Below are 26,431 nucleotides of genomic sequence, written 5' to 3'. Positions count from 1 at the left end.
TTGTTGGAAAACCCAGAACTCAGCTTATATAGGTTCAGGAATAACACCCTACAACAATAAATTTAAAATGGTCAAGTGGTTAGTGGTTAGTTGATATCCAAGCAATTATGTGTTACTTGGATTGGGTTCATATCAACTGAAATAGCATTTGGACCCAGACCTTTTTCACACAATGGGAGTTCGTGGCGGCACGTCCTACAGATTCAATTACAGAGTTGCCGATAATTAGAATATAATCCAATGTACAATTCAACGCTCAATCAAAGTAGCTAGTCCACAAGAAAATTTCCATGAAATTAGTAATTGGATAACAAATGTGAGATGAGTAATTTAAAAATTTAAGGTATGATGGTCGTGAGAAATTTGAAAAATGAGAGAGAAAAGGTAGGTCAAAGAGAATGAAAGAGAAAAAGAAGTTGAAAAACTAATCCTAGAAAAGGACTCATTAAAATGGTACATATTTATACATATGGAATTTGATTTATGACCTTATAAAGTACTCGCTTTGGATTCTGACCTACAAATCAAAACTTCTGCAATTTTTTCAATCGTATCATATTCAACATTTCAAGCACATTCGTAGAAGTAGAATCACTGAAAACAACCTTGGCTGACCAGAAAAACAAACCGGCACGCTACACAAACCGTGTTGACCCCCATATTAATCCTAAACATAGAGTAAAACAGTTAGAATAGACATGCGCAAACACACACACACCCATACATATGGGGAATGGGTTCAAGTTCAACCAATCTAAAATAAGACTCGGTTTTCCCATACCGACTTTTCTCTCTCACCACCTTTCTATCTCTCCCCGTTCTTCTCTCATTTTTCCTTTTTGATAACCTTCTCGACCCTAAGATTAAGAAGAATAGAGAGGAGGGCGGACCTAAAAAATTCAGTCCATTTTCAGGCTGATTTTATTTTCCACATATACATATATATCAGTGTTGTAAGAATGATTCATCAACCAAATTAGTAAGCAAATTGGCCAATTTGTTTGAATCGATTGAGAATCAGCAAAAAATATTAAAACTTTCATTCCTTTAAAAATATTAAAAATTAATTAAGTACAAAAATTATTAAAATATTTAAAATAATATTTAGAAACCCACACATGGCAGTCTTGAATCCACCAGCACATTGAATTAGTTTTCCACTGATTCAATTCAAATCGGCTGATTCAAGTGGGTAAAAATAAAATCTTGGATGGCCTCAACCGATGATTCAAGTTTACACCTTTTTGCAAAAGATACGGTCACTGTAATAACATAGTCACTCGTCCTCCTTTTCCGCTCTTTCTTCGCAAGAAAAAAAGAGATCTGGGCGCTTGGATGACTTCATCCAAATTTCTTGTGGAGCACATATTGCATGTCTCCCAATGTGAAGACCAACGGATTTCACTTTGTATCAAAACATAAGACGATAGGATTAGCATGACTCGTGCCAGGACAAGAGTGCAAATCTGATTTCCAGACAATGTGATAAAAAGGTAGGAGACCATACCAAGCAATCAAGAACGAGGAGCTGCCATTTGTTGCTTCTTCACCCGCTCGCCGGCCTTGACCATGCTGCAAGAAAACAGGGAGACTGACAATTAATATACATATTAACAGGCAACTTCCAATCCTAGAACTACTTCAGAGTGCCAGTTACACAAACGGAAGCTGACCCACGTTTTTTATGAACGGCTCTATATTGCAATGGTCCTACCAATGATCTCTGTGAGCAACAATTCACAGCTGACAATTTCACCAATCCTATTACTGCTCATTTTCCAAACCACGAATATGAGAATGTGCTTACAAACCGTTCCTTCCTGGGGTCTGCCATATTAAATCTCTTGGAGTATTCCAATTTTCCAGTTACTCCATTTTGAAGTCCACTTTATGATTGCCAAGTGCTAACCATAGCAATCAAACAAGGGTCACTCAGGAGATTTAGTACAAGTGTATAACCAGATCTGTCATCCCGATGCCACTTTATGATGCAATCAAGTAAAAGATGCACAAGAGATTTAGGACAACCAGGTCTACTAAACAAGGTGAAGGACCAATTTTGCATTTATGAGAATAGAATGACACACTGTGAGACATGCCATTCATATGGAATTCCAAATTTTTGTCCCACAATATTGACATGTCAGCTGTTTGCTTTACCTGATATCATGGGGACTAATAAAAATCCATTGTGATCCTTGAGCCACAGCAAATTCGACTAAAGTATCTAGACTGATCTTTCGGCTAACAGCATCCTGAATGATGAAGAAGGTGGCAACTTAGGCTTGTTACAAAGTTAGCAGCAAATATAAATTTTACATTTCTATCCATACCATAAATACATCGAACTCATCCATGGCTCTAAATGGTGCTTCTGTCATTTCATGAAGAGCTAATGCAAAGCACAAGGTAGAGAAGGAACGCTCCCCACCTGAACACAGAGGAAGCGCCAGTTACATATTGAATAAAAGGTTCAAGTATGAGGGCGGAAGCAGTGCACCCTGAGTATCCAATCAAACTCAAATAGGCAGAGTGAGTCCTCCCAAGGATGTGAAGCAATATCAAAGATGAACTACTAAAAGAAACACATTATATTTGCAAGCATTTACCAAGATTCATGCGAATTTCCAGCTGCTCAGCTGGAAGTAGATGTATAATGAACATCTAGAAAGGTAATATTGGTCAAGCAGTCATATAAAAGCATGTTTTCAGGTTGTAACTGGAGAAGCACAACCATATTTTTTCTTGACAAGCACTAAAAAGGCAAGCACACTTATACTATAACCAGGGTTCATCCAGCATGATCAATGAAGTGCAAGAGAAGCAAAGCACATGGCATGGAAAAGCAGCAATCTGTGTTACCTAGAAAACACTGCCAGGCACCACCGTCAATGTCTGGCATTCGGATTCCAGCACTCTATAGTTTGCTTCATAGGTTCCTTTCATTTTGTTTCTTTTTCTTTTTGGGGACTCTGGAAGAAAGACGCAAGGACTAGAACATTTTACTGACTTCTAGTGCCAACCAAAATCCTCTCCCTTTCCAGTTGAATTCTCAGACTTGACCTGCTCCTCTTTCCATTGTAGATGCACATCTGTTAGGATTTATTGTCTAGTTATGTCTTTTACTTACGATTTTTAGTTACGTTTTTAGTTAGGATTTACAGTTCAGGTTGTAATTTTTTTTTCCTTTTGTAATTATGTCTTATTTTTTCTGCATTTACATTGCAGCTGAATTACACAGTTGTGAGTTGTTGGGGATCCCAATGCATACTTCTTCCCTGCCTTTGAATATGCCATTCTGCGCTTTGTAATATATGCTTCTTCGGTGTTTTCTAATATATTTTTGTGCCCTAGTGCCTGGATTTCTCTCATTTGACAATGTTGTTGTGACAAATAAAGGTTTGAAGGAGATCAAAATATGTTTGATATAGATCAATTTCTATATCAAGCTCTTTACAGTATCTACATGCATATATGCAAACAAAAATATAAAATTAAACACCTAAACATGCATGACAAATATATAGAAATATACTGCTCTGAAAGTGCATGCATAGGCATCCCGTATCTAGTTTATCAACCCTTGACATTTTTGATGTCATAATTCTATCCAATATCTAGTTTATCAACCCTTGACATTTTTGATGTCATAATTCTATCCAACACCAGTACTCTTATCTCTTAATAGTACCATAAGCACCAATCTAGCTATTAGCATCATATCTATAACATGTGAACTTTGTAAAAGCTCTAGTCAGTGCCATATAAAAACCTGACAAACATCACCTGAAAGCCCTCTTGTATCTTGAACACTGCGCCCTGAAGCATCCTGTGGCATCTTTACCTGGAACAGAAAAGGGATAATTAAATTTCAGCTTTGAAGATAGCATCATTATGTAGATAACTCAAATGAAGACAGGACAGATGCTGTAACGTAGACCAACAACATATGATGGTAACAAGAAATTCCCATGCCAACATCATGTATAATACACACGATGACAAGGAGAATAAGGTTAACCAAATAAGAATTTAATGCTAACCAACATGAGCATTTGTAAATTTTTCCATTCCTTAAAAAAGTGCCGCAGGGAACAGTCAATTGCAACAGATTAACGCTGTTTACCTAAATCAATAATTTGAAGTGGGATTTTGAATTAAATGGTTGCCAATTTTCTACTTGACAACGTTAACAGTGCATGCAAAGTCCTGAATCTAGAAACTTACCTCTATGGACAGGCTTTTCTCCTCATAATTAACTTTAATGTGGCCACTGAAACCTTTTTTCCTCAAATGTCCATTAAACCTAAGAAAACAATGGCACACTTCAGCAACATCCTAAGCGAAAATTTAAATGTGTAAGAGTATAATGCACAAGTACAGAAATAACTATAAAGCATGGGAGAACATACTGCCAAGTTAGTTGCCGCTTCAAAAGAATTGCGTTTCTTTCAAATTTGTTCCAACGCATTTCAAGTGCTTTCTGGCATGCCTGGTTAGGCAAGCACGCAAACAACAAAATATGTATAAATGATTTGCTGAACCCATTGGCAAGCAAGAGACAACATAGTGAACTGAAACATCTCAGTACCCAAAGGGAAAAAACAACATTCAGATTTTGTCATGATCTAATCAAAGTGTTGATGGGAGCCAAAGACGTAAAACAGTGACACAGGAAATGTTTCAGACAGATATAACCCTCTATCCTGCCTCTGATAATCGTTTATTTTTGTTGAACAAAAGCCAAAGAGACAACATAGTGAAATGAAACATCTCAGTACCCAAAGGGAAAGAACAACATTCAGATTTTTGTCATGATCTAATCAAAGTGTTGTGGGAGCCAAAGACAAAACAGTGACACAGGAAATGTTTCAGACAGATATAACCCTCTATCCTGCCTCTAATAATCATTTATTTTTTGTTGAACAAAGCAAAAAATGTTCACAAATGGACCTGAGAGTCACAAGCACAATGGTCCTAAGACAGTGAAATTTCTAGTCAGAAAATAAAAATAACATTTCCATAAGAAAGGTACCTCAAACATAAGCTCTTAAGAATAAGAAACAAATTTGTTGAGAGCAAACGAAACATGCCTATTCCCAATATTTAGAACTTTGTTGTGACATTTCATGAACACCTGAAAGAGTTTGACTTCTTCCTTCTTAACCATTGCAGAGATTTCCCCAACACATTTAAGTCCTTTTTCGTTTGGTGAGGAAAACCTTGAATTACAACTACTAAGTACTAAAATGTATCCACCAGATCTCATCAACATTCTTAACATTTCAGTGTGTTCCAGTAGACAAGATTGTACAAACAATAACGAAAACAAAAGCGACAAACTTTCCCACTATGAACAAGAAACTTTCTGTTGAAAGGATTCAGGGCAAAACTTACATTTAGCTTCCCATGGAAATCTGCATACACTTGTCTTTTATGTAAAACTTTTCTCTCTTTCACCTCATACATCATTCGAAGATCATCAATTGTTTCATCAAATCTGCACAAAATCAGAAAAACAATAAACAAGGTTCCAATATGAGTAAATGGAATACACAATCCAGATGGAGCATTCAGAGTCACAACCTTTTGCTTTCACGGTCAAATCTGTCTTTCAACCGATTTAGATGGGCACTTAATTGTTCAGGAGTACTGTGTTTGCAGCCGCCCAAAGATTCCAACTCACTCTCAAGACAAATTATGGAAGCTTTTTTGTAGCTCTCCTAAACAGTGAACAAGATAGAGAAGGAAGATGATAAAGTGTCACCAATGAAAATATCCAGTTTACAAACCATAATTCCAAACAATGCTCTCACAAGCCCCAAAAATGCAAATTAATAACAAAAGCTCTGTTTATGATCCATTCAAATTTAAAGCCCAGCTCATCTTTGGACTTAAGCAAGACTCCATGATACCTCACGTTTTAGCTTCAATTGTTCACACAGTGTTTCTGCCTCTTTGATATCGGGAAGAACCTTTTGCTGCATAATTCCTTCATAATGTGCCTTTTCCTAGAAACAAAATCAATAACAATTGAAACACATGAAACTACAAATGTAAAGACTTCATAAACACCAGTAGTTAAAGACAAAGTGGAAACACCTTTTGTGCTGAGTGCAGATCATCTTCAATCAACACTATCTTACGTTCAGCTTCTGCAAATGCATCCATTTCCCCTTTCACAGACTCTACACAAAAGAAATATGCCAAATAAAAGAGAACGTTACAAGATCATAATATGAACATATTAAATCAAGGATGTCGTATCAAACAGAGAAATTAACGATTGTATACCACAAAGGTTCTCAAATGATTGTCGAAATTCACTGGCCTTTTCCTGGGCCTCAGACAACCTTGCACGTAATTTCTCTACCTCAGTCTCCTTTTCATGTATTTCATCTTTCACTTTCTGCCATCAATATATTGAATCCCATAATCAAGAGACAGCATCTGAAGTCATAATTAAATGGACACTTTAGACTATGAGAACACACTTCGATTTCTTTATGAAGTTCATCAACATTTGGTGCATGTTCAGAATCAACATCTGCTTGAGACACATTCTTCAACTCCCGCAGCTTCAGATTCTTGGAAGCAAGAAACCTTTCTGTATCCAAGCGTTGCCTCTGACAGAAGATACATCAAGCTAAAAAAGCCCCCCAAGCCAGGCTATAGAAAAATACCATATCAACAAAGAGGATACAATTATCTACCTTTATATGCTGTATTTGTCCATCAAACTCCTTCAGTACTTTCTCAATATCTATTTTTCTTTTCTGTCCACATCGAATATGTTCAGAAACTCTTGAAGCTTCTTTCTCCAATTCTTTGATTTGCTCATCAACTGAACCACATAAACGGCCTGTCCTTATCCTCTTGTTTGGAGGAAGAGTAGTCTCAACTGAGCCTCTTTGAAACCTGTTTTACCATTATATTCCACACATGAAACTGATGATTCTTATAACTGTAGTATTATAAATTAACCCTAGGCCAAAACCATATTTATCTTAATTCCTAACATAAGCATGGGTTGCAAAAGGAGAACATTGTGGCTAATAATAGGAAACAAATGCTCCATCCATCTGCATCAAAAGATTATGATAATAATAAAAGGTTGCTAGAATATTGTATCAAAAACTTGAAACTAGTTATAAAAAGACAACTTCATGGAATAATAAATAACTGCCAGCTTTAATTCAAAGACATAATCTGTTGCACATAAAATAATATGAGTCACAAGGCCATTACAAAAGTCCAAAAGTTAAGATGCCTAAACTTTATGTAGTCTACATGGGTACTAAAGCCAGCAGGCCCCTTGAAACAAAACAACAAAAATCAACAAAACGAAAAGAGATTTCGACAAGAGAACTTAATGACTAGGAGATCATAATCTTGATGAATATCAAATAATCAAAATTCTTTCCAAGAATTTTTTTTATACCAAAAGAAAAGGATGCAGAAGGATTACTGGAACGTCCTGTTTTTTGCTTCAAAAATAAGAATAATAATAATAATAATCGCCCAAGCATGTTAACCAAAGTAAGCTTCCTCACATTCTATAACCCTCCACTGTATAAACTTCTTTGAGGTTTGGAATCTTCTGCCCAAATGCAACTGATTTTCCCATTTCATAGTCTTGAACAAGCACTTGTCTTTCTGCATTACCCTGCAAAACAAAAATGTTAACTATACACTGAGCATTTTGCAATTGAGGTTTGAGAGTGAACCACAGTGAATCATCTTTGTTTTTATTGTGATAAGTGAAATGTAAATAGTTTCATCAAAATCATTGAGTTTCATGATGCTCTCTTACTGTGACATCAACTAGTTAAGTTAAACAGAGGGGGATGCCTCCTTCGACAACCTTGTTCTCCCATCAACTGACTCTTTAATATGAGATAATTTCATTCAAGAGAAACAGTTACAGTGAAGATACACTCACTTCCTCTTCTCAAAACAATCCTAAATCAAGGTATGGTAACAAAAGCTGGCTACCAATATTCAACATGAGGAAAAGGCATTGGATTATCCTCAAGAATAATCCTTCCTAGAAATGTTTCCGCAACTTGGACGTGAGCATGTTTTTCACAGATATTACATGCAAGCATGCAAACCAAGTTCAGCACAATTTCACACCTCCGAAAGGTCTCAAAGGACAACGCAGTTTCATGTGTTAATCACGACCACCATGACAAACATTTCTCAGCTACACAGAAAGCAACATAATAAACTTCGCAAACTGATAGAACAAATATATATTATAGAGATAATAGATGGATAGACAGATGCATATATGAATTGCTATAAAGTTTGATAGAACAAATATATATTATAGAGATAATAGATGGATAAATAGATGCATATATGAATTGCTATAACAAATTACAGTTTGCTACTACAACCACCAGATGCATCAAGTAACTGTTAGTTCACTCTGCCATCATTTTGAAATATTTTAGGTGTATAGTTTCCTATAAGAAGACCATGGTTTTCTTGCTATTGGTTCACTAGGCATAGATCTGAATCATAGGAATATTGATTAATTCTACATAATACATCTACCATGTGGAAAATCAAGTCAAATCTGATCAGTGATCATAATGAGAAACAAGGTGATGGTTGTCCCCTCATTATCATATGTCCAACCAAGGCATCAATACCTAGATAACCTTCAGTCATCAAGAAGCATGACACTTATGATTTTGAAAAGGAAAATTACCACCCAAAAAAATTCCAAGGAAAGTTCAAACTGTTGTAAAAGACTAAAACCATGAAATATTGCTAAAAATTCAAAACACAAATTAATGCACAGAGATGAAATGTCTGTAAATAACCTGGTCCACCAAAACATTTATTATGGTTGGAATTTCTGTGTGGATGACGGATATAGTGGTTGGATGATTGGTCTGGGGAAGCATGTTATTTGGAATATTCAACCTGCATCAAAGGTTCAACCCATGGGCAACACATGAAAACTTTGTCAACAACGAGACACAAATCACTAAAAAAGCAAAAACAAGTAAGCCAATGTATTAACCAAATTAAAAAGCAATGGCAAAAGATGGTGCTTACAGGGGCCTATCAAAATCATAAATGATAATTTGAAGGTTGGAGTAGTATGCTTCTTTGGCACATTCACGAAGAATAAGAGAATCTTTATGGTTTGTCACGATAAATGCATTTAGTAACTTCCCAATAGCATGTTCTATAGCCAGAGCCCAAACGTCATCTCTCAACAAGGCCTACAAAGAAAAGAAAGATTGTTGGTTTACTAAACTTTAAGTAACCAATGTAAAAGTACTTAAACTACCTTCATCAACTAAATTCAAAAGTACAATAAGATAATCCAAATCCTAGCAAATAAATCATCAAAAGACAAGAAGAGGAAAAAATATGGAATGCAGAAGATTCATGCAAACATCAACACATATTATATAAGAAGTCCTTTAGAAAACTGCATTCTTTTAAAGGAAAATTTTTCATTTACAAAAGAAGAAAACCTATTACTGGAGAAAGAAAAAGTCATCATATTATGGTTACTAATGATCCTTTGATTTTCTTTTTAAAATTCACAGCACAACCCCTTAGTCATTGGTCGATCTTTATGCTTACAATGAATGTCTCATCGTCACATATATTGTGTATGGGTATTCTATGGTAAGGTATTTCTAGGGTACAATATTCTCCAAAAAATCTTGACATTTTTTTTAAGTCAAAAAAATCCTAAAATTAGGAAAAATCTTTATTGACATTTTTTTCAGCTGACCCATATTTAACGTATTTATCGCGTTTTTTTTTTAATAAAACGTGATATTTGTGATATGTCCCTAAGGCTAGAAGTCGGGTCAGGTAACCGACGGGTACCCGGTACTCGGCCTGGGTGGGCCCAAATAAGCCCGGTTCGGCCCGATAAGATTTTTTTTTTATACATATTTTATTGATTTGTATATATAATTATAATATTTTATTACAATTAATTATATTTATATATTTTTTATATATATTTGTTTAATTTAATCGGGCCGGGCTCGGGCTCTGGTGTGTGTATTTGTGGAGAGAGACAGAGAGAGAGAGAGTGTGTGTGACAGGTGCAGCAGCCACTCATAGAGTTCAATTTCGTGTTGTCAGCCAACAATCCAAACCAAGAACATGAATTTTGTTCTCGAATTTGACGAGGATATAAAATGTCTGACACCCACCATGCATACAAAGAACCTGCATGCATGCCTTTTTTTTATCTGCTGTCAAGTAAATTTGTGGAAAAGGTTATTGCAAACCATTCTCAGCATAACACCCAGAACATTTTCCAGCAGTACATCCATGGCTAAGACAAAGCAATCATATATCTAGTAACTTTGTTTTTCTAGAGAGTCTGCAAATAAGCAGCATCTTGTTTTAGGAAACACAACAAGATGGTAAAAGAAACCAAATTCGAAGAAATGATCCCTATGATACATGCAGGACAAAGACAGTCAGAAACAAACCAAATAACAAAGGAAGCACACCGACAGAAACCTGCAAAGCATGAAACGAAACTAACATAAATTTATAAAAGGTCTTTGTGAATGATATAGGCTCGTCAATTCTCAAGTTGCCAAGGATACAGGACAAAATAACTCATTATTTTCAAAAAAATAAAAGTTTAGGATAGCATTTCAGAAAGCAAACTACCAGTGACCAATCCTGAAGTGGTTGCAGAAGTACAAATATAAACTAAGGTCAGTGAGATCATATACTCATCAGAGCTCCATTGCAAGCCTCATGCCTGGCAATAACACTGTTTAGGCTGTGACCATCGTTTAAAATTCACTGTCACAAATATCACGTCCTAATCGAAAAAACGCGTTAAGTAAGCAAAAAATAAGTCAGCCATATAAAACGGCAATAAGACGTGTTTTTTTTTAAAAAAATCCAGAATATAAAAAACACGTATTATACGTGTTTTTTTTTTGCATTTTTTCTGTATTTTTTATTATTTTCTTATTTATTTTATTGTTTTATAATTTTCAAGATTTTTAAAACGTTTTAAATTTAAAAAAAAAATTGCCGAGATTTTCCCGAGATATACAACTTTGCCGTATTATGCCCGAGAAATTCCTTGTCGTATAATACCCATACACTATATATGTGACAATGGTTTAAATCCGTAATTTCTTTTAGTTTTCACAATTCAAATGTGCATTCTTCAGCTTCAATAAAATATGACAACAAATTATCTTCTGTATGCTATTAATATTTATTCCTCATGATACACTCATGCTTCGAAAGATAATTAAAATTGGACACTGCTTTCACTAACAAGTGCAGAAAATTTTGCTACCAGAAGCACATAAAAAGTCACACAAAAGGCACAAAAGAGAATCACAAGACAAAAAATATATCTTGTGCCAGTGAGATTTTCCTCACCACATGGGCCCCAATGGGTCCAATTGGAGCCTTTCTAAATCTTCTGTGATGCCTCTCTATAGTGCGAAGCAGATTGAGTACTTTATCACCACCAAAAGCTGTTACCTTCAAAGGAATAAACCAATATTTTCAGAATGCATAATGGCTTTGAACTAACAACATAGCATATATTTTTATCAACTTCCAACTGAGCCAAGAAAATATAAAATGTCTGATTGCCTTGCGAATGTGAACCAAATCAAGAAAGAAAAAGGTTATAAATTTTTCTGGACAACTGATTAAATTTATTTGAAGGAATCATGCTTACTTAAGTAAGTTCTGACAAATAGTAATAAACAAGCAATCGAAATTCAAGAGTATCTATTTTGATAGCAGCTACTTCCAGTCTTCGGCCACGCTTTTAGTACGTATTCTTGGTTATTAGATTTCAAAACATCTTTTTGTACAACTCCAAAGAATCTTTATAAATTGGATGCATAGGCAACTACAAAGATAGTTGCAAAGAGCATCAAATTTATATATTTCAAAAATTAGATTTTATAACAAAATTAAATTGAATTTATTTTCCATCTCCCAAATCTTGGACCATGGTTGAGATATTGTATTCTCATCAAATCAATGTGTTCTGATGTAGGATCATCAGTCTAAAAATTTGATTACAGAAAGCTCTAAAAAAGGAGATTTTCATTATATGAATAATGTACCTTAAGAAATTCGTTTTGGAACATTGCTGAACACTCATTGCTGAACACTAAGGATATGAATGTTTGACACCACAGATAAGCATCCAAATGTAAACAAATTATTCATTTCCACCTGCCAGAATTTTCCTAAAGTTGACTGAGTGATGATTCTAATGAATTACTTTTTTGTCCAAAAACACTCCTTTTCAACAATGCCCTTTAGAGTCATGCTATAATTATGTTTAGAGGCTTCTTCTATTATATATTTTTATTGATGAATACACTAGATTTTGCTGATTTACTTTCTCAAATTTAAACTTGACCTTCAAAACTGTCATAATGTGCTTAAAATTCAACATGAATAAAACATCAAGATTTTCATATTTGATTCAGGAAGAGAAAACCTATCTCACAAATTTCAAAATTTGTTTAGAAAATGAAGGACAAATGCATCAGAAACTTTGTCCTAGAACACTTCAACAAAATGGTTCATTGAAAATGAAAGAATAGACATACCATTGAATTTACTAAAACATTACTTATTTAAAGAAATCTTCCAAAGATATTTGGGCCAAGGCCATTTTGACATTGGTTTTTCTTCTTTCATTTCTCTTCAAATATGGATTGCATTAGCAGAGACTTAGAATCTTTTAATGTAACTATTATGTCTTAAATAAAAAATGTCCTCCAGAACTATTTTGTGTGCTTTTACTGGATATCTGGAAACTCAAAAGAGATACACGTGTCATGATATTAAAAACAATAAATTAATTATTTCTAGAAATGTAAGTTTTGTTGGAAAAAGAAGGTAGACTTGGAGGATCCAAAGCACATGGATCCATTGATCATGCTTTTTCTTTTTTTCTTTTTTTTGTCTCTTTTTTTTTTAATTGCTTTCTAGCTATTGTTTGAAAATAGCATGCAATGATATTGAAGTGATCAAGCAATTTGACATGATATGGAAATGAATATTGGAAAAGAAACATCCATCAAACCAATCGTTTATAGTAAAAGGAATAAAATCATGCTTTAGAAAGTCAAGATCAGAACAAAAATGATTCTCTAGAGATTCAAAATCAACAGCCTATTCTTCAAAGATTGAAAAGGACAACAAAAGTACCACTTGGTTTGTCTCTTATGACTCCTTTTTCCATAGACATAGACTTTGTCTACTTGTCGTATATTCTTATTTTAAATGAACTTATTAGGATGAGATTGATGACCATTTTATATTGGAAAAAGCCACGAGCGTTGAGTTAGTAGCTCTTACAAAGGTTAATACCAATGTTGTAAAAGGTGTATCCTAATGTGTATCCATCGGACCGACCCATATGCCACATTGTAACACATCGTAATGTATCATATACATATCTTAAAGTTATTTTTGTATTCATAAAAATCTAAGAACATTCAAAAAAAAAAACATGAAAAGTGTTCTGCATAAAATTTAAAAAAAAAAAACTCATCATACATGTAATGAATATTCATGATCCATCATTCATAAGGATTGACAAATATCATTCTCAGAAAAATCTCGGCAAGGTTTTTCTCGGGTATTTTTCAGCGAACTTGTTATTCTCGGGTAGACCTTGGGAAAATCTTGACAATTTTTACAAATTAAAAACATTAAAAATAATGAAAAACATTAGAAATTTCAAAAAATTAAAAAATATTAAAATCTCATAAAATTGCATAAAATAGTGATAAGTTAGTGATATTTTCATTTTTGGCGAGATTTTCAAAATCTCATGATTTTGTCCTCTTTTCTTCATTTTTTTTATTTTCTCGTACATATCACATGATTTCGAATACCTCACAATATCTGTGATGCTGATCATAAGGCATAATATGTTAACACATTGTGACATTAAGAAAAATAAAACAAATATGTTCATAAAATAAATAGAAACCTATGGCAAACTTTAGAACACGGCACAAATATATGTAATTGAAATTGAGAGATTGTATATCTTTTGTAGAAAAAGAAACACAAAATTCCTCTTTTTCCAAACACCAACCTTCCACAAGCAAATCTCCCTTTAAACCAGCGATTTCTCCATCAAGTCCATGATTTATTTGAAAATTTCTCCCTAAAACCAACAAAAAATCTCCCTCCTAAAGCTCTTAGAAGTGTTAGAAATGGAGGAAGAGGTGGTTTAAAAAAAAATGGAACAAATGGGGCATAGAGCCCACTTTTAAAAATTGCACTATATCGTAAGATATGGGCTCCATGGGCCTACACCTACGATACACATGCAAAATGTATAACTTACATTATTGTATAGGATTTCACGACCTATACGATATGATCGTACAATATAGATAGCAGTCAAGTGTCACAAAAAACACATTTTTTCAAAAAAAACATGATAAATTAAATTTCCATTTAAAACTTTTAAAAAACAATGTGTTTTTTTGAAAAAAAGTTACACGTTTTTTTTCACTTTTTCATTTTTTTCATTTTTTTTTCATTTTTTTTAATGCTTTTTTTTATTTTCTACTTTTTATTTGTTGCAAATCTACTTATCTTTTGATGTTTGTGTTATTAGTTTTCTCACTTATTTTATTTTTCCCCCATTTTTAGTTTTTTTAATTTTTGAAAATTTACCATATTTTTTCTGCTTTTTTCAAGCTCGCCATATTATACCCGAGAAAAACCCTACCGTTTAAAACTCTGAAACGTTATTTGTGACTATGGATAGCACTTAATACATGGGAAATCCAGTACTTGTCCATAATAAAACAAAACCATTAATTATAGGTGGGTTTATAAAGAAAACCAAAAATCATAAATCATTAAAGAGATACAAAGCTACGTTAGTAGCCGAATGATATAATCAAGATGATGGGACAGACCATGAGGATACTTTTAGTCATTTACTCCTGCAACTAGAATGACCACAGTTAAAAACCTTATAACTGCTTCAATCAAACAATGGAATATTTTCCAAATGGATCTTAAACAAGCATTTTTTTAATAGAAACCTTCATGAGAAAGTGTGCAATGGATGTGCTAATCAGTATGAATGTTCCAAACCAATACGTGCTTAAACTATGGATTGTTTTGAACATGCAATAAAAGCTTGATTTTATAAGCCCAATAAGATCATGTTCGAATGTAGTGTAAAATATTGTTTTACTTACATTGTGTTATTTGTTACACATTAGTGCAAGGTTCCTGATATTTGCTGTTATATATGGATGGTATGTTGATCATAAATCTTGGTTTTCTAAGTTATTTTTTGGTCTTGAGGTAGCAAAGGAACCCCTTTTATCTCAAACCAAATTTGCCTCAAACACTATTGTAAATCTGGTATAACAAATGATAAAATAGCAAAGCTCCAGCAGTTTCCGGTACAAAGATGAAAGCTGAAAATGGGGTCCCATGGAAAATTCAATCCCACAGAAACAAATAGTCAGATCTTTTATGCACCTCAATGTCACCAGACCTAATGTATTTCACGTTTTTTATCTAGCTAGTCAATTTCAAGATGCCCCAATATTTGCTCATTAGTGCAATCTTTTGCATCAACATATATGCTAAAGAAACCCTAAATAAGGGAATACATGTATCCTCTACTTATCCATTAGAAGTTTAGAACTAATTGCACATATTCATGTTGACGTGGTGATCCAAACAAGACATTCCACCACAAGTTTTTATGTTTTTTAAGAGAATTGTTGTCATTTGGAAGTGTAAAAGGTGTCATTATCATCCATGAAAGGGGACGTGCAGAAGTGCTATTAAGTTATTGGTTATTACATAGCATGACATCATACTTTTAATTCATGTATCAAACATATCAAAATGGATTTACACTTTTTGCCAACAGATTATCTGAATAATATTATGACCTTCCTTATGTTGCCTTTGAATACCAATTAGTAGATTTTTTTGACCAGCACATTGTGATCCTGCAGTTAAATTTCCATTTTGACCAACTTTTGAGTTTTGACTGTTACATAATAATTTTGAAGCAGGATGTTAGAATTTATGTGCATACATATGCATTTTACATATATATATATGTGTGTGTGTGTGTGCGTGTGTAATTTATTTATAGATTTGATTATATGTATATGTAACTTTTTTATACATACATACATACATACATACATATATATATATATATATATATATATATTATACATATATGGTAAGTAGCTGTATGATGTGTAAAGGTCCGTTTGTAATCCTTCGTATTTTTTCTGTCTTTTTCTGTTCTTGTTTTAGGTCAAAGTTAGATTCTGACACTAAGCTGGACTAGCTGGTGGAGCTCAGCAATAGCTAGTTCAGTAGTACCGTCTGTGTACATATATAGGGATAAATCCCTCTTTGTAAAAACTAAAAACTGCTCTTCTAAACATGGTAAGCTTTACATATTATATTTTTCCATCTCTTATGCTGTACGCCAATACATATTGTGAGTTTGTATACATTATTGACCTCGAGTGCCATTACTTTTTTCTTCTTCAGGATGTTACTATGCCCATACTGAGAATAATTTTACAAATGCATGCTTCTTTTTCCCGTAATTATTGAATTTTTCAGTTTCCAAAGTTTATCAAGCACAATGATACAATGTAAACAGAAGCATGGCATGTGGTTCTTATGCCCCAATATGGAAAGCTTTGGAACCTTTGAAAATGACGCCCTTGATTACAGATGTGACCCCGTGAAAGTCACAGACTCAGCAACACAGCTGGCCTGTTACCTGTAAATTGCCAATTAAAGTGACATACCCTGAACTCCTAAAAAAATTGTAAAGAATTATGAATTGCAGTCTCTTTACAAGATCTTTTGTCAGAAATGTGGTCCTGAAGAAAAACAAAGTGCATTGGAATATATTATTGAGTTTCAGGTAGACATACTGACGACAAAGGCGTAACCCATCAACCTACATGTTTACAAAATTCAAAACTTCCCAGGATAAGTTTGGTAACTTGGGAATATGCAATAAGCAGGAATTCTACCTTATTAGTAATTTGTTGCTGAAGGGAACGGACGTGAGAACTTATATCATGTTTTTTCCTTTCATTTTCTTCAATCTGCATATGTAAGAGCATATAAAAAAGAACAATTCTGTCATATCATTTAATCACCACAAAATGTGAAAGTGAATAAATTGAGTAAAATTAAGACAAAAGAGCCACTTCTGCTATATGCTCCCACCAAATACAAAAGGTGATATTCCAAGAAGGGAAGTTGCAAATACCAATGATTACCAAAATCCACGTGACAACTTGTGCAACATAACAAACAGTACATGCAACATCACCACCAGACTAACCAGATAGCAAGATCTTATAAGTGCACTAAGAACAGAGTGATGCAACATGTATGCAGACACGAACATTGAGAGCATGGCTGAATGCACATGCATGCAGACAAAGCACATATGACACACACACACAGATAGATAACTTTTGAGGAGTACTATTAAGTTCAATCCCCTTTGTTCAAAGGTCAGAACTATTCAGTTAAGAAAACAGCTATGTGGCAGCTTAGTCACAAATAACGTCTCAGAATTTTAAACGGCAAAGTTTTTCTCGGGTGTAATACGGCGAGCTTGAAAAAAACGGAAAAATTAGGGAAAAATACAGTAAATTTTTAAAAAATTTAAAAAACTAAAAATGGGAAAAAATAAAATGAGAAACTAATAACACAAACATCAAAAGATAAGTAGATTTGCAACAAATAAAAAATGAAAAATGAAAAAAAAAAACTGTTTGGCATTAAAAAAACTGAAAAAAATGAAAAAGTAAAAATGCGTTAAAAACGGGTTAAAAATGCATTTTTTTGTTTTTAACGTTTTAAAAAAATGTTTTTTTTTTTAGTTTTAAACGGCCATTTAATTTATCGCATTTTTTCGAAAAAAAACAGGTTTTCTATGACTATGTGTGGCAGTAATGTTATTGAAACTTTTGCATTCCCTTCAAGTATCTGGAATGCAAACACAGACATAAGATACACTTTGGTAAACAGGTAAAATGAAGAAGGAAAAAGAAAACACCCATAGCCAGCCACATCAGTCAGGCCCCAGGTTCTCCAGATATGCATCAAGCAAATTCCAGTGGAAGGCTTTACCAATCATCTGAGATCCATGACTGATGAAACATGCCATTTACAGTCAAATAAAAGACAATGTATAAAAAGCACAGTTAGGAAGTGATCACACAAGGAGATGGCAGATCCAAAAGCAAAAAAGGTGTACTGACTCCGCAAGATCCAAAAACAAATCAAACTTTGTCCCACAGTGTATATATCACAGAGCCAACAAATGACCATATGAGCCATAACAGCACCTCTCGGATGATTTCATTTAAAGCATCCTTCGTGGTTGATACATTGTTGAACAAGACGTTCTCTTCACCCTTAAGCCTGAAACAGCAAAATAGCATTGAGTTTCTTACCAAAGAAAGGACAAGGAGTATGTTCAACAGAATGAAAACTAAGTGACCTTTCAAGATCTGAAGTCACAGAGTCCACCTCAGATTGGAGTATAATAAGTTGTTCTTCCATCTCCGATTCTTCAGCCTCCAATTTTGCAAAAGGTTGGAAAACTCAGATATGCAACACCAAGAAGAAACCAACCATAGATCTGAAATACCCATAAATGGCATGGGCAATATATTCCCCCCAACCCTCAAAAAGATATAAGGAGATGAAGTTCAACAAATGGAGCAAGAACAGGATAGTGGAAACTCATTTCCTGGGGAACCATTTCTGAAGATGGAAAATGTTTTTGAAACCCACTTCCCATACTTGTCGACAAGTGTAAATTTCAATCTTATATAATATTTTTCATTCAGTGATCCTAGTAAATCTTCTTATGTTTCCTTATAAATTCTGCATGTTAAATTGTCTAAAAAATCCGTGTTGCACTTCACTTCAAACATGTTCACAAAATATTTCGGAAACAGCACATATGTGAACTCATTTACACAAATTCTGTGTCCTCTCATAACCATAATATGTATACGCATCTATATGTATAGACAACTTTCTCTCCCTCTCATGCACACCTGTTTGTACACATACATGCATGATTAGTGCTAAAATCAGCATATAAGGTTATAAAAACTGTTGGTCATAAGGTACAAATTCAAAGTTTCTCGAAAGCATAAAGCTGGGAACAACCAACGACTGCCAATCGGACGGTTCGTCTAGTAGGAGCGACTGATAAATGCTAAAAAGAAGATGGAACTTCACACAAATCAAAGCCCGTGATTAGCATATGCCTTTTCCACAAGGCTGAAGCTAGATGCACTTGCTAAAGGGCCGGATGTTCTACACCCATGAACCTAATCAATGAGGACTGAGGCGGTTCTTCACGGATAAATCAGAAAAAGGAATACACGTACATAGTGATCATCAGATATTTTTAAGGTTCATATATTGAAAAATCAGATAGTATCATATTCATATATGAAACAGTAATTGATTTCAACCCAATTGACCCCCATTCAGACGCAACAAACACAAATATGTCCATCAATTCATATATAAATGCCTTGTAGAAGCAACCATTTATGCAGACCACTATAAGCAAAAGAACGCTACAAATTACCACCAGAATTGTGAGAAGGAGTATAAAAGAAGCAGATCCAAATGCTCAAGGATGCAATAAAGGACGGTCATAGAACATGTGAATGGGACAGTCTTCCAGAAAGAAAACAACATCAACACAATGGGGTCTATTGGAGACCAAAATCAATATACACTCATACAGATTGCATTCAGGAAACACCATTCCAGCTCAAATAGCAAGAGAAACTAAGGACACCCCACTTATCACTGACCACATAATAGATGTAAGAAATGACAGTGCAATATACCACAAAATAGATATACAAAGATGTCAAACCTTCACAAAGGATCAACAAAAGATCAAAAAGAAAAAAGAATATTTAAAAATGAAATGCCTTTCATCTTAACATCATGTAACAACCTGCGTGCTCTTTATGTGTTGGTCCTGAATTTCTTCAATCTGTCTAGTCAGTCGGTCAAAACGACGCATTAACATCTGAATTAGGCCAGTTCTCCGGGTAATTTCTTGATCCAGTTCAAGTTTCACCCTGGTAGCCTGAAAAATATTAAAAAAGAAAACTAAGCAGTAAGCACTTTATTAAACCAAAGACATACTTAAAATCATCGATAATCAGCAACCATTCATTTATAAAAGTGAATCTCTTAACTTCAAGTCATCAGTCAAATGGTATTTCTAGCGAAAATAACTAATGGGCGGAATGACACCAAAACACATTTCACAAGCTAAAGTCTGCTGTCTAGTCCACAAAATAGTTTGTTGTTCCAATAACCAGCACCAAATAAACCCCATGTAGGAGAAAATCAAGCAGCAAAAGACTTCCCAAGAAATTACGAGAAATCAACCAATGACCATATGACCTGAGAGAGGTTCTGCTGCAGTTCATCCTTCAGTTTCCTCACTTGTACTGTCTTTTCCATCATACCAGCAATATTTTCCTTATTTTCGAGAAGGCGGGTGTTCAGTTCATCTACTTTGACCTGTAAAAGAACGATGTGTTACTCAAAATTATTCTCATTTATTTGTTAACATTATTTTTTTGAACATAAATTCACTCCACCAGCAAAGAAAATATTTTATCATTTGATAATCAAATAACATAAACTATGATTGATGAAAGTGTGTAAATGAGTGTAAAAGCACCATTATAAAATTAAAAAAAAAAAGCACCAAAACCAAGTATGCAGCAGAAGCCTACTTATGCCACTGTACAAATTTCTTCTTGCAAAGTCATGATCTGTCACAGGTCATGAACCTTTAGATCACATTCGAAATTTGCATATGCAACAAAATTTTCAAACCTATTTTATGTTTACCACATCCTCTCGGATTTTCAAAGCAATCAATGAAATTTGACATGCAAAAAGTTTGGCTTCTATAAGAAAGCCTTTTTCAAGTGTAAATTGCGACAACTAAGAGGCCCACAAAGAAAAAAGAAGTTGTACAAAAACACATTTTGTAGAATCAAAAGATGCTCGACAGAGTAATGATCCCTACTTTAAGAGCATCAACATAACAATGCCCAAAATGAACATCTAAATTCATTACGCTGCGTGAAGCATGCTGGAAGCCTGGAACTATCGGAAAAATGAAGGCTGCATAAAAAATACAAGCCAAGTAAACACAAATGTCCTGCATGCATCAAGGCAGCAACATGATAGAGGAAAGGTTGCCTGAATGCATCAAATGGTCAAAAACATTCAAAGCTTATTTAAAATTAAAAGCAGATGTACCACTTGGCGGTCGATTTTTGCTTGGCATGTAGGAATGCGACCCTTTAGCTTTTCAATCTTCAAAGCAAGATCCTCAATTTGGCGATCAACATCATATACCCAAGACCAAGCAAGTTTCTTTTTCAACTGTTGTACTTGACGTGAAATTTCTTCAACATGTTCCATACTCTTAATCTTTTCTTGTAATTCTTCTAGTTCCTTTAATATGGGCCTTATAGATGATTCTAGATCATCAACAATTGCATATGCAGCATCTAACTGTCCCTTGATGCTTTGTAATAGCTCGCTCACTTGTTGTAAGAGGGTTGCCTTGAAAAAGAACTGCATTTGTCTTCAAAGGAAATATTAGCTACCATGTGCATGGGTGTAGAAGACAATGGATAGCTACATGCATATGTAGGTGTGCTGGATGTGAATAAGGATTGAAAAGGAATGGATCATCCTAGATGACAGGCATAACAGTTACAAAAAAGTCCAATTATCAGAGCCAACGACACCACAGGACAAGTACCTTGAATTTTTCCTTATCATTTCCTGAATGCAAGAATTCTCTACTCCTATCTTGGCTCATGATAACACATGGATTTTCCACGTCAATCTGCAAGTAGAATAAGCATGATGCACCACAACAACGTCAACATACAAAATTGGGAATCATTGACGTAACAAAATTTTCTAACATGTGAACAAAGAGATATCAGAAAAGATACAGATTGCATAAAAAGAATCCAAATATATAGGCCTCTTCAACATTGTTTCCAGGAGAAATCATCCTTTAGATTGCATCGAGTTAACTGGCTTGGATTTTTTATTTCAATGAGCTTCTTGCACATTCTACATCATTACCTCTTATTGCTATAAAATACACTGAAACAGGGAACTGCCTAACCTAGTGTGCACTACCTGGCATACTATAGTCTATAGAGATGACATGTAGCTCGGATTAAGAGAAAACACATGCAACTTTTGAGATGAGTAACCCACTAGGATTCAAGTTTTCTGGAAGTTGCATACATAACATACAACAGGAGCCTGACTTCCAAAGATCAAGAAGAGATGCTTTACCCTACATATACACAAACAGAGAGACAAGAACATGCAAACAGAAGAAGTTACCAAACATCTATATTAGCATAATAAAAATAAAAAGGCATATAATAAGATAAGCTTGGAGGCAAACAGATGAAGCAAAATGATCATAGATAAAACAGAAGCATAGACATGAACACTCACATTAAAATGTTCTATAAGCTCACGAAGATCATCCTTCTTTTGAGAAACTTTTCTTCCTGCAAGTTACATGCAAAAACAGAAAGCCACCAATGCAAGAAGTTGAAACCAATAAAACATATGGCATGCGCAATAACACATCAATATTGGTCAACAATAAGAAATGATAGTACAGAGCTGCAGACAACACAAAATCATTAAAAATAAAACCAAAATGAGCTTTTGAAATGCTTAACTAAGAGTGAGAAATCAAGTCCTCTCTGAAAAATTAGTATAAATGAGGTGCTGCACCATCACCGCCCTGTCTCATCAACTCAGAAATACAAAAAGGTGGACAGCCAGATTCTACGGAAGAGTACAAAGAGAACCACAAAAAAACAACCTCAATTCAGGACTGTATGAAAAGAATTATCTTATTTATATTTTCACAATGTCATCTCAGCATGGTCGCATATTTCATGCTCACACAAAAACTCAAATTTAACGAGGTTAACAATTTATCTGGGTCTCAAAAATCCTTCAGACCTCAGCAACAAACTATCAAACAATGAATAAAGTATAGAGTTTCAATCTGCTGCTTGCATTTAGATACTAGAGTCCCGAGAACTCACAAATAGATAATTCCCAGATCACCAATTAACTTTCAATTTAACCGGTAAGACAATGACAATCAAAAGACAGCAGCACCCACTGATGAAAGGCAGAAAGCCATCTTTATAGTGAGGGTCTAGCAACAACAAGTATTCATGCTTCAAATCAGGGAGGAAAACACAACCAAATAGCAAATTTATGGGCATCAGGTCAAATGTCTGGAAAACACAATTTGCTTTTCCACAAAGTTTGGTTTTGATGAATCAGGGCCTGGTTGTTTTGAGGAAGTAGCATCAAGTGTTGTGTACATTGTGACATTTTCTGGTACAGTACTTTTCCCATGCATTTTGTCACAAAATGACAGATGGCAGCTGCCAGGACATTTTTATGAGCAAGAGATGAGAATATGATGGTGGAATCTCTGCTGTTTCCAGTTTCACAGAAGTTAGGCTGCACCCTACTGCTGAGTGCTGCCAAAAGACAAAATTAGCTAATGGCTCAAATCAATAAACCTTTTTAATAGATCATGTCCAAGTCTGAGCATGAACTTAGTATTCTTCCATAACAAAAATGACTAAAATGTAAAGCCCTTAGACAAATGACTAGCCCTTCTGGAATAACTATTGAATATCCCACAAACATGCAGTATGTGTGTATCTGTGTGTGTATTTGTGTCTGCAAATGGAAGAGAGAGAGCGGAGTCGTCAGGGCAATATAAATTTTGGAACAACAAATTCCTGACTAAAGATGAAGTCAAGAGCATTAGCTTGTAGTAAGAAGTCAAGACCTTGACAGTCCTTTAAGGTAGTGGTGCTTGTAGATTCAGTTATTCTACGCTCTAAAACTATATGATCTCCATAAATGTCTTTCTTGAAGGCATCTTCTCCTTTGTTTTTTATCTCAACCACCACAAGGGCATAACTGCACAAAATAACATAATGATAAACTTTTTAAGTAAAGAGGGAAGTCTCAAGCTTTAATAAGTACTGGCAACCTTAGAATGAAAAGTTCAGTAGCAAGTGTTCATGTTTCATTTCTTCCCTTGTAGTCAGTTAAAGAGTCCTCAGAAAATTATTTCTTTACCAGGCAAGAATGTGAACAGATTCATTTGAAAACTGTTTTAACATCTAAGCATCTCAACTATTTGCATACTCCTTTCTGACCAAGCCATAAACTAAAAGCAAAGCTATAACCTAATATACATTAAAGTTAAAGCAAATGCACTGCTTTAACCACTATCAAACTGCAGTAATTTCAACATTGTTGGACGCAAATTGTAAAATCTTGAAAAAAATGGCAAAATGCAATACTCAATATGGCCTATAGTGTCTATACAATCATAAACTATAATCCTATTGTGCTTTTGAAAAGGAAAAATGAATTATGAGCAGAAAATAAAACTCCCTAGAATATTGCGTAGCTCATAAAGTAGATAAAAAACAAATGCAAAGCAGAACTGATCTGTGAATGGACCCAGAATCTCGATGGGCATCTCCAATCATAAAATTAGAGTTAAGTGCCAGCTAGTGCCATAATGACATGGTTAATTTGAAGTCAGCAGATAATGACACCACACTTGTTGAACCTGTATTGCTAGAATGACGAGCATTTCCATGTCTAACAGAATTTTCCCTGCATTGTGCTTCCGAAATAAACAAGGAAGAAAAGTTGATCCCTGTACATGGTGCTGGGACAATATACAAGTCTGGAAGCATGGATGCAAGGCCACAAATACATACATGTGTACCTGGTGCCTGCAAAAGTGCATGAGAGCATGGGATGAGGTTAATGTAACAGTTCGAATTCTGGATATAGACGTTAATGTCTTCAGTAAAGACAGCTTCTTTTGTGTGTCAAAGTAACCACTTGCTTTCAGGACGAGACTAGTTCTTTAGATGGTTTAATTACTTTAGTAACGCTATCATGATGACTCGTCGCCACTTGTCAGAAACAAGCAGTCTTTAGTGACCCGAAATAATCACGTATAAACTACCATTATTCTACACGGAGTTTTGAACATTAAATCGGGTCAAGGCATATTTCCTCACATGCAAAAACGTACTGCCAACCACGGTAGTAAACATTTCCAACATGATAGCATTTTCTCCTTTCAGATTCGAACAAGCAAAAGAACTAGTTGAACGTATATAGCTACAGTCAATATAGAATCCTTCGAGACAATAAAACGAACCACTATATGCAATGAACGGAAGCCTGGTTCACTGATTACCTGCAACCGTTCTTTATAAAATCCTTCAACGAAGCAGCTCGTTGTGTAGACCTGGCTCTAATGCCAAAGGCTATGCATAATGCCGTCAATATTGCACTCTTCCCACCTAAAACCCACATGAAGTAGGCATCAGCCTCGTCAACAACGGCATCGATGCGAAACCCGATTGAAATAAAATGATAGAAAGCCAAACTTACTTCCATTCTGTCCTGTTATAAAATTCACCCAATCACCGAACTCAATCTCTATGTTGCTGTGGCACATAAAATTTTCAAGCCGTATCCTCGAGACGATCCCCGCAGCCGGTTGACTGTGAGTCCCCTGGGGGCCAGGTCGTGAGAGCTTAGACCTCGTCATCGTCTTCCCGTAGGGCTTCAAATGCCTATGCACAACCAGATGCAGTCACCAAGAAATGACTCCATGGATCGTCAGAGACCTCGTCATTGCCTTCTCGTGTGGTATCAGAAAACCCTACGCATAACGACTGATAACAGTAGCAACACTACTCCATGGATAATCGAGGACCTCGCCGTCGTCTTCCTATGGGATTCAAATCCCTGTCCACACTGGAAAAGAATCATCAAGAAATGACTCAATAGATCATCAAAAGCCTCGTCATCGCCTTCACGAAAGCATTCGATCTCGGCAAGCACGACGATCGACAACCAGTTAGTGCAAAACAACAAATACGCCAGATGACTCGAACTAAGACACATAACAAAGGAAAATCGCAATCCAGAAACAACCGAAAATCAGTGGGAGAGAGTAGGGGTTGGTCGATTAGGAAATTAAGAGACGCTCTCACCTGGTTGAGTAAATTCCCGCGCTCAAGAAACCGCGAAATGGAGAAGGCGCCGATGAAAGCCTTTAAATAAAGACGGATGGACAATTATATCCTCCAAAAATTCCACAAAATTACAAACAACCGTTCTGTTCCACGTATTTGTGAATCATCCGCAAAATAATGAAACCATAAAGAAAAATATAACGATGGAAAGCAGTTCAATA

The 26,431-nt window shown here is 34.9% G+C and overlaps 1 protein-coding gene across 3 annotated transcripts; it reads right to left on the bottom strand.

The window, feature by feature from the left end:
* LOC116253540 (structural maintenance of chromosomes protein 6B) lies at positions 1-26,310 on the bottom strand. 3 transcript variants are annotated; one of them, XM_031628392.2, is made up of 30 exons: positions 26,229-26,310; positions 25,621-25,989; positions 25,424-25,529; positions 23,981-24,114; positions 22,606-22,661; positions 21,884-21,970; positions 21,373-21,693; positions 20,500-20,619; positions 20,042-20,176; positions 18,551-18,627; positions 18,396-18,471; positions 17,064-17,138; positions 11,407-11,511; positions 9,073-9,242; positions 8,835-8,937; positions 7,554-7,666; positions 6,714-6,918; positions 6,495-6,626; positions 6,295-6,409; positions 6,103-6,188; positions 5,916-6,011; positions 5,587-5,723; positions 5,398-5,500; positions 4,413-4,492; positions 4,228-4,306; positions 3,787-3,844; positions 2,334-2,431; positions 2,161-2,255; positions 1,508-1,572; positions 1-195 (listed from the first exon to the last, which is right to left on the bottom strand). In XM_031628392.2, exons 2-29 carry the CDS (start codon positions 25,778-25,780, stop codon positions 1,515-1,517), a joined length of 3,180 nt encoding a protein of 1,059 aa, XP_031484252.1. In that variant the 5' UTR covers positions 25,781-25,989; positions 26,229-26,310; the 3' UTR covers positions 1-195; positions 1,508-1,514. The 3 variants fall into 3 exon arrangements, with proteins under 3 accessions (XP_031484252.1, XP_031484253.1, XP_031484251.1); XM_031628393.2 differs by lacking the exon at positions 1-195 and adding an exon at positions 417-667; XM_031628391.2 differs by lacking the exon at positions 1-195 and adding an exon at positions 1,128-1,404.
* Positions 26,311-26,431: the final 121 nt, after the last annotated feature.

Source organism: Nymphaea colorata, chromosome 4 (assembly GCF_008831285.2).
Source record: "Nymphaea colorata isolate Beijing-Zhang1983 chromosome 4, ASM883128v2, whole genome shotgun sequence".
NCBI lineage: Eukaryota > Viridiplantae > Streptophyta > Magnoliopsida > Nymphaeales > Nymphaeaceae > Nymphaea > Nymphaea colorata.
The sequence above is the reverse complement of the archived record's forward strand: the minus strand, read 5'-3'. Positions and strand labels throughout refer to the sequence as shown.

Bases quoted from the DNA above. Each gene is read 5' to 3' on its own strand.
- LOC116253540 (XM_031628392.2), bottom strand. From the start codon at position 25,780: ATGACGAGGTCTAAGCTCTCACGACCTGGCCCCCAGGGGACTCACAGT. The intron at 9,243-11,406 runs GTGAGGAAAATC...TTTTCTTTGTAG, and splicing joins GACCCATTGGGGCCCATGTG to GCCTTGTTGAGAGATGACGT. The intron at 5,724-5,915 runs GTATCATGGAGT...TTCACTGTTTAG, and splicing joins AATTGAAGCTAAAACGTGAG to GAGAGCTACAAAAAAGCTTC.